Below are 8,973 nucleotides of genomic sequence, written 5' to 3' on the forward strand. Positions count from 1 at the left end.
AGCCATGATATTTTCAATAACCTCATATGCATGTGAAAGCTAGACAGTGAATAAGGAAGACTGTAGAAGAATTGACGCATTTGAGTTATGGTATTGGTGGAGAATATTGAAAGTGCCCTGGGCTGCCAAAAGAACCAACAGATCTGTGTTGAAAGAAGTGAAGCCAGAGTGCTCCTTGGAGGCCAAGACGGCCAAACTTCATCTCTCATACTTTGGACATATTTTCAGGAGGGACCAGTCGCTGGAGAAGGATATCATATTTGGTAAGGTGGAGGGTCAGAGAAGAAGAAGGCACCCAGAGAGATTGGCCAAGTGGCAGCATCAATGAGCTCAAGCATGGCAACAATTGTGAGGTTGGCAGTGTTTTGTTCTGTTGTGCATACAGTCGCTATGAGTCAGTACCGACTCAATGGCGCCTAACAACAACATCAGAGTTGTACTTCAGAATAGTTCTTGAAATGTTCTTTTTGACAACAAATACAATGCCATTCTTCTGCAACTTTTCATTTTCTATATAGTTGTTGTTTTTAAGTGCCATTGAGTTGGTTCCGACCCATAGGTACACTGTATAGCATTTCTGAGGAGCAGCTGATGAGCTTGAACCACCAACCTTGCGGTTCAAGCCAACTTTGCAGTCCAGCACATTAACCCACAGCATCACACCAGGAGTCCATATTATTGTGCAATTCAAAATGACCAGTGCCTGTCCATTTCAGCTCACTAATGTCTAAGATACTGATCTTCAAGCATTACATTTCATTTTGACAGCTTCCAATTTTCCTTGATTAATACTTTGTACACCCCTTGTTCTGATTATACTAATGGATTGTGGCAGCTGTTTCTTCTCATTTTAAGTCATGCTACACTCTCAAATAAAGTTCCTGAAAGCCTTACTATACCATGTCATTAAGGAGTCCTGGTGTGGTGCTTCAGGTTAATGAGCTGGACTGCAAAGGTGGTTTGAACCGCAAGGTCAGTGTTTCAAGCTCACCAGCTACTCCTTGGAAACCCTATCTTGGGTCACTTTGGGTCAGAACTGACTGGATGGCACTTAACAAACAAGGTCAGTTTGAACCACAAAGTTGGCAGTTTAAACATAGTAGCTACTCCTTGGAAACTCTATACTAGGTTGCTGTTAGTCTGAACCAATTCAGCAGCACTTAACAACAACAACAAGTCCCAAGAAACTGGTGGCAGGAAAAACAGTACTATTGTCTGGAAATGGTCAGGTCTCAAAATTCCAGCCCATAAGCTACCTCCAAAATCTTTAGTAGGAGAGAATAGCTTGGAGCCTCTGAGTGCTGAGGAATGAAAAGGTGATATAGTAAGCTGAAGAGAAGAGGCAGAGATTCTCAGACCTCAAACCTCACAAACATATGGACTATTGAGATTCCACACTCCACCTGGACCCAATGTGAGAGGAATCTCACTTCTAAATATCCCAAAAAATATTTTCCCTGCTGCTGTGCTGATATATTACATTTAGTTGTGGGGTCTTTTATTATCATTATTAATATTCACGTCTATTGTCTTGTTTCTGAGAGAAAGTGAATTTTTTTTTTTTTAATTTTTCTAGGCTCTTTTTTACTCTCAGGTTTCTGAATGTGGCATATATTTGCCAGTGAAATGTACTACTATGAGGTTTAGAAGGTGCAAATTAGGCAAAAATCATCTCATGCAGTGGACACTTGGGTTTCACAGACATAAGTTTTGGCATCAGTTTTGTGTTCCCTGGACATTGTGTTCCCTTTAGGCTCTAAAAGGGCTGTGACAGCTACAGTGGTTACCTACAGGTTGCTGGTCCTTAATTTAGTGATTTGCATTGACTTCCTTCCTCAAGACTTCCTAACCATTTAAAGGCATTGTTGTTGTTAAGTGCCCTGCCATCCAATCAGTTCCAACTCATAGGGACCCTATACAGGATTTCCAAGGAGCAGCTGTGAGTTTGAACCACCGACCTTGTGGTTCAAACCAACCTTGTGGTCCAGTGCTTTATCCCACAGCACCACACCAGGACTCTGTTAAAAGGCATAATTCTCTGTAATATATTCAATTCTGTTTAAAATGCCTACAGTGATTTCTAAGATTCTTCATCATTCATTATCATCAAAAAACTTCATTCAGGGACCCTCAGAGATTCCCTGAAACTCACAGGAAGCTAGATTTTGGGAGAGAATAGGGAAACAGTAATAATGCACAAACAGCAATTGCTCTCCTAACACTGAGAAAAGGAACTGAAAGTATTTTCTAACATCTCTCAATTTTAATAGCCCCTGAGAGAACCAATCAGTGTTTTAACTTTAAACACATCATAAGTTACTGAGCAACATCTTAGATTCAAAGTTCTGTTACAATAAGCAAAGTATCTTTCTGTAAAATAACTTAAAATTTATCATATATTTACTGAGTACCTTCTAAACAAGGCATTATAACAGTCTGCAAATGGTGGTGGTGGTAGTGTGCCGTGGAGTCAGTTCCGAGTCATAGCGACCCGGTATAGGGTTTCCGAGGCTGTAAATTTTTACTGGAGCAAAAAGCCTTTCTCCCGCAGAGTAGCTGGTAGTTTTGAACTGCTGACCTAAAGGTTAGCAGCCCGACTCTTAATCACTACGCTACCAAAGCTCCTTCGGCAAGTGGTTGTTGTTGTTAAGTGCCGTCGAGTCAGTTCTGACCTATAGCGACCTTGTATAGGGTTTCCTAGGAACAGGTGGTAAGCTTGAACCACCGACCTTGTAGCTCAAACGACTTTGCCGTCTGGCTCATTAACCCACAGCACCACACCAGGACTGTGGTGGCTATGTGCCCTGGCATCAGTTCAGATTCATAGGGAGTACAGGTTTCTGAAGCTGTAAATCTTTCCGAAGCTGTAAATCTTTACGGAACAGCTGGTAGTTTCCAACTGCTGATTCTGAGAGCTGTACTGTGATTCTTCTCCTAGTGATCAAGTAATCATTGTCAAAGGATGTTCGGAGCTCTTAAATCTGACCAGATAAATTGAGGTTCTAAAGGGTGTTTGGAGTTCGGGGGTGAAGCTGAGGGATAATGCGTTAGGTGGGTGGTTGAAATTCACCAGCCGCTCCTTGGAAACCCTGCACAGGGGCGCTATGAGCTAGAACCTACTGGTCGGCACTTAACAATAGCTAAAGGTGTTTGCCCTCATAATTTGTGAAAGAGCTGCATAACAGAATAAGATCATGTGTCGTGACTGATATTAAATAAGACTCCCCAACTAATGGGCTGCCTCACTGCCACGTTTCTCCTCATTAACAATATTTGGACTCCAACTGTCCTTTCTATGTGTGAATCAACATATTTCTTTCTTCTGTGCTGGTTTTTCAGAAACATGAGAGCCAGAGTGTCATCATGTTCAGTCTTTTCTGTGGCTGGTGGACATTGAAATATATTCTTAGAATCAGAACTTCAATAATCTTAGGACAAGATGGAAGAAATGACAAAGCCCTGTGCGTTTTATCTGTCTCTAGTGCTTCCAGAAAAATATGCTCTGCTTAAGTTTCTCCATCATGTTTGTTGACCTGAGTGTACAAATAAAATGTCTTCTATGGTCTACTACAATCTCTGGTCGTAGTAAGGATGGTAAGGACTAGGAGAAGGTATTCCTTCTACAACCCACAATTTTAAGTAATCACCTATGGCCACGGTGTAGTTTTCCATCTCTCACCATTCTGGGGAGTGTTGAAACTCAAGAGTCTCTTCTTTGATACTCTATACAGATAGCATATTTCCAGGTATCCCAAGCTTTGGGGCTGAGTTGGCCATCTGAGGTCTAGGAAATTGGAGGAGACACTTAAAGGAATAAACTTTGTCACCAGGATTTGGAAATTCCACTTACTTGCTCTATAGAGGATTGTTGTTCCTAAATAAATTCCCCAGCTTTCATAACCTGGAGATGTCATCTGTACTTGGCACTGATTTTAAGATGTTTCCATTCATTCTATTTTCACTCTTCTACTTCAAACATGCCTTTCCAGGGCTTAGTTTGGATGGAAGAATCTGTGAGTGATTTTCCAATTTATTGTTCATCTGTTTATTTGCTTATTTATTTGCTGAATTAACACCTTTGCTTCTTTATCTAATGAACTGATCTCCTTCTTGGGCCCTTTATCAAAGCCCTTTCCTTAGCAACAGGACTGTCATATCAAAAGACACTTCTGATTGGCTGCAATTCAAGTGACCTGAATTTTCACTGAGCTCAACTCTATTATACCCCAACTCCCTTTTCTTTTAGTCCTGTCTGCACTGCCTCACTCTTGAGCTTACTGACTCCCGTCAAAACATCCATGAAGAAAATGTCACTACATGGAGTCCCAATACTGGGATTTTTTATCATAGCTATCCTGATGGAATCATCAGCTATCAAAGGTAGGTGCTGAGAGAGCTGAAATTAGAGTTAATAAGGTATGAGATCATTGGAAAAATGAATTTATAAGAAAATCTTTGGAGCAAAAGTAAAGTGTGACAGGTATTGTGTGGAGTTGAATCTAAATGTATAATCTAAATTGAATCTAACTTGCAACTTTGGGGAGTTCTCCTCTCACCACTAAATGAAGTTCAATTTAGTTTATAAGAGCAAAACTAACTTGCATATATGCCAATCTTGACGGAAAGCGACTTTCTGATATTCAATTTATCTCCCAGAGCTTTGATTTCTCTCTATGGAATGTTAATAAAATAAAAAATGAAAGACCTCACATAGTTTTGTGAGGATTAAATAGGAAGTGTAATGAGAAGTTTGAAGCAGTGTTCTTGGTTGAATATATGGTAGTTATTTTTGGCAAGGCCACCTGTGTGGTGCGAACAGTTAAGCACTCGACTACTAAATGAAAACTTTGTTGTGGCTTGAGTCCCTTCAGAAGCACTCGGATAAAGGGCCTAGTAATCTACTTCCAAAAGGTCACAACTATTGAAAAAGTTCTGGAGTACAGTTCTATTCTGACACACACGGGGTCGCCATGGGCTGGACCTGACTTGACAGCAACTGTTTTGGGTGGTGGTGGTGGTAGTGGTGGGTTTTTGTTCATTGTTTTCAGTATGTGAATCCTGTTAGTTAATTGTGAGCACAGAGATTGTATGGAAGATCATTAAAGAGGAAGGCTACCCAAGAATAGCAATCTACACAAGGGAAAGGGAAGAGCATAGAAATGCTGGTATAAATTGTATCTTTTCACTCCTTCTTCTTGTTGTTATTAAGTGCCATCGAATTGTTTACAACTTATTGTTGTTGTTGTTAAGTACCATGGAGTCGGTTCTGACTCATAGTGACCCTGTACAGGGTTTCCGAGGCTGTAAATCTTTACGGGAGCAGAAGGCCTCATCTTTCTTCTGAAGAACAGCTGGTAGTTTCATACTGCTGACCTTGCGGTTCATGGCCTGATTTGTAACCACTACGGTACCAGAGCTCCTTTCCAACTCATAGCGACCCTGTATGGGGTTTCCAAGGAGCGGCTGGTGGATTTGAATCACCAAACGTGTGACTAGCCATCCAGTGCTGGTCCTACAGCGCCACACCGGGACCCCTTCCTGTAACTGTTATTAAGTGCTGTAGAGTTGGTTCCGACTCATAGTGACCTGTACAGGATTTTCCGAGGAGTGGCTGGTGAATTTGAACTGCCAAACTTGTGGTTCAAACCAACCTTGCAGTCCAGTGCTTTATCCTACAGAACCATACCAGGTCCCTGCTAAATAATGTTATTTCCCAGAAAGCAGAAAAATTAATAAGGGAGCAGTCTAACTTTTTTTCTGCCTTCATCAAAGCAAACATGTGTGTTGAGAACAAATGTTCTTCATTCGGAGTCACTTACACAGCAATATGGAAATATGCAAAGCACTGGCCCCACTCTTAATACCATGGTGACAGTTGTAGTTTCCGCTGCCTATTTAGAGGCATATACAAACATATTCACCTGAAAAGACAGAGGCTCTTCTCTTTGGTTGGCAGAGGAAACTAGAAAGATGTGTGTGTGTGTTTGTTTACTCCTGCAAATGTTGTGTCAATCTCTAGGCATATTAATATACAGTCAAATCTTTTAATACCTCACTTGTCTCTGAAGACTAAGTAGAAAACAATACCATGAACACATACCATAGAGCATGCATACTGTAAATTTCCATTTTCAAGTTGATTATTTTCTTGGTGTTGATAATTCTCAGTATCATCCATAATAGAATACAATATGTCCTGTACGATGGTCCCAATCTAAGGACCATTAAGATTGCTGACATCAACCCAAGCATGATCCTTTTCATAGTGGTACCTATGAGCTGGTATACAACTTGGGAAGTGGGTGCTAACATTACAAGGTCTTCATCTTAGTTTTTGGGTATTCCAGGCTCCATTCTATTCTCTTAAATACAAAGTAGGCTCTGCTCCTAAATCGTGATTATTACTCAGTGTAGACATGATTGTTGTTGTTAAATGCCATTGAGTTAGTTCCAACTCAGAGTTTCCAAAGAATGGCTGCGTTTCAAACCGAACTTACAGTCAAGTGCTTATCCTACAGCACCACACCAGGACTCCATAGACCTGAGATATACTAGTTAATTACTTACCTTGTCTTATTTAACCTTTGAAACAAACCTATAGAAGAAGTAAAACCATGGAAGGATTATAATTTGAAAATTACATATCAATGGGTGGATATTTAGCTCAAGATGGCTCAGCAAGTAAGTAGCTTAATAAAAAAAAAATCAAGATTTGTCTTGATTCCAAAATTCAGAACTCAATCTTTTAAACAGTCTTTGTCTCTTCCTATACAGTACTTCCCTCTTCTTAGAGTAAAGTGTTCTGAGAAAGACATGCCCTGAAACGCTAACCTTATTTTATAGAAAGCCTTGTTAAAAAGAACGAGAGAACATTTCTCTTTTGGGGACCCCTGCCAGATGTCTTTAAAGGATTTTATTTCTCAGTTGGGAACATGAAGCCAAGCAATAGCTTCAGAAGACTCTTCTTGGCCCTCATGACCTTCAGTTCATCCTCGCTGGCTCTGCTCCCTTCTATCTGCTCCCCAACACTGCTTAACTAGCATGTCCTTCACTGCGACCTCATCTTCCCAAACACTACTAGTGTCCGTCACTCCTCCATTCCACTGGGCCCTGTTCCTCTTCACCACATTCTGTCCTCATGTGTGTGTCTCAGATCCTGGGTTCTCCTTCTCTCTGCTAATTCCCATTCTAACTCCCTTTCTTGCCTTTCCAGAGGACCATGTGATCATCCAGGCTGAATTCTATCAAATCCCTGAACAAGAAGGAGAGTATATGTTTGACTTCGATGGTGATGAAATTTTCCATGTGGATATGAAAAAGAAGGAGACAGTCTGGCGGCTCAAAGAATTTGGACAATTTGCCAGCTTTGAGGCTCAGGGTGCCTTGGCCAATATAGCTGTGGACAAAGCCAACCTGGACATCATGATAAAACGCTCCAACCACACACCCATTGAAAATGGTACCTTTCTATTGCTCTCCTAGACATAGGAATCTGTAGCTTTAAAATAAATATTCTGCTTTTTGTGTTTTATTATTGGGACTGACTGTTGCCCGTGGGGTTACCTGGGGTCATGTGGGGTTACTATGTGTTAGAACTGACTTGAGGCTTATGACAAATTTGTCTAAGCAGGCCCAAAATTACCATTCCACAAGCCCAATGGGTTGGTTTCTTCTTTGGGTACACATGTTGTATCTGCCACCAACAACCACTAACAAAAGTCACTACTCTGAATCCATGCTGGCATATCCAGGAATAAGGTCCTTGGGTATCTAACACCTCAAAATCGATTCAAGTTTCAGGGTGAGTGTTGGAAATAGATACCTGAGGTCCTGGCATAGCATCCTCAGGGCACAATTCCAACTGCTTTTTTAGCATAGGTTTGGATCACTGACTTAGTGGAGGGAGGAAAAAGACAAGCCTCAGCACCGAAGTCTAATTTCTATCTTGGGTCTGCTCCCCCAGAACCTCCAGAAGTGACGGTGCTTTTAAGAAATGCTGTGGAAGATGGAGAGCCCAACATCCTCATCTGTTTCGTTGACAAATTCACCCCACCTGTGCTCAATGTCCAATGGCTTAAGAATGGAAAACCTGTCACCACAGGAGTCTCAGAGACAGTCTTCCTGCCCAGAAATGACCACCTTTTCCGCAAGTTCTACTATCTACCCTTCCTGCCCTCAACGGAGGATTACTATGACTGTCAAGTGGATCACTTAGGTCTCGACAAGCCAGTCCTCAAGCACTGGGGTACAAACTATGCTTCACTCTACTTTAATGGTTTCCTTAGATGATGCATGTGACTGGTCTCTTGGGACCCTGACTACCCTAACTGCTTTATACCTTCTGATAAAATCTATGTACCTTGTCTTCTGCCACTAATCAACTCTCCCCACTATATAGTCTGCAATTTCATCAATACGCCATTCTATTTTGGTCTTCTTTAGTCTATTAATAATTAGTTTCTTGACTAAGTAACTTACATTTACTACTAAGTGCTACTCCCTACCAGTATTCATTACCTTTTACTCTATTTTATCTTTCCCCAGAGTATGAAATGAATTCCCCTCTCCCAGAGACAACAGAGAATCTGATTTGCATCCTGGGCCTGATTGTGGGTCTGGTGGGCATTGTTGTTGGTACCATCTTCATCATCAAGGGTGTGCGCAAAGGCAATGCAGTTGAACGCCGTGGGCCTCTGTGAAGTACTTGGAGGTGGGTTTGATGTGATTTTGTTGTTCAGTGGTGTCAAGTCGGTTCCAAATCATAGCAACCCTGTATAGGGTTTCCAAGCAGTGTTTGCTGTGTCTGAATCTCCAACCTTGCAGTTCAAACGAACCTTGCAGTTCAGTGCTTATCCTGTAGCACCACACCTATGATGTGGTTATTGTTGTTATGTGCCGTGGAGTTGGTTCCGACTCATACCGACCCTGTACAGGGTTTCTGAGGCTGTAAATCTTTACGGGAGCAAAAAGCCT

The 8,973-nt window shown here is 41.4% G+C and overlaps 1 protein-coding gene across 1 annotated transcript; it reads left to right on the forward strand.

Annotated features, from left to right (window-relative positions):
* The first annotated feature begins 4,307 nt into the window (after window positions 1-4,307).
* On the forward strand, window positions 4,308-8,699 carry LOC102829800 (HLA class II histocompatibility antigen, DR alpha chain-like). Its single transcript, XM_006860336.1, has 4 exons — window positions 4,308-4,380; window positions 7,214-7,459; window positions 7,964-8,245; window positions 8,545-8,699. Exons 1-4 carry the CDS (start codon window positions 4,308-4,310, stop codon window positions 8,697-8,699), a joined length of 756 nt encoding a protein of 251 aa, XP_006860398.1.
* Window positions 8,700-8,973: the final 274 nt, after the last annotated feature.

Source organism: Chrysochloris asiatica, unplaced genomic scaffold (genome assembly GCF_000296735.1).
Source record: "Chrysochloris asiatica unplaced genomic scaffold, ChrAsi1.0 scaffold00038, whole genome shotgun sequence".
NCBI classification, from domain to species: domain Eukaryota; kingdom Metazoa; phylum Chordata; class Mammalia; order Afrosoricida; family Chrysochloridae; genus Chrysochloris; species Chrysochloris asiatica.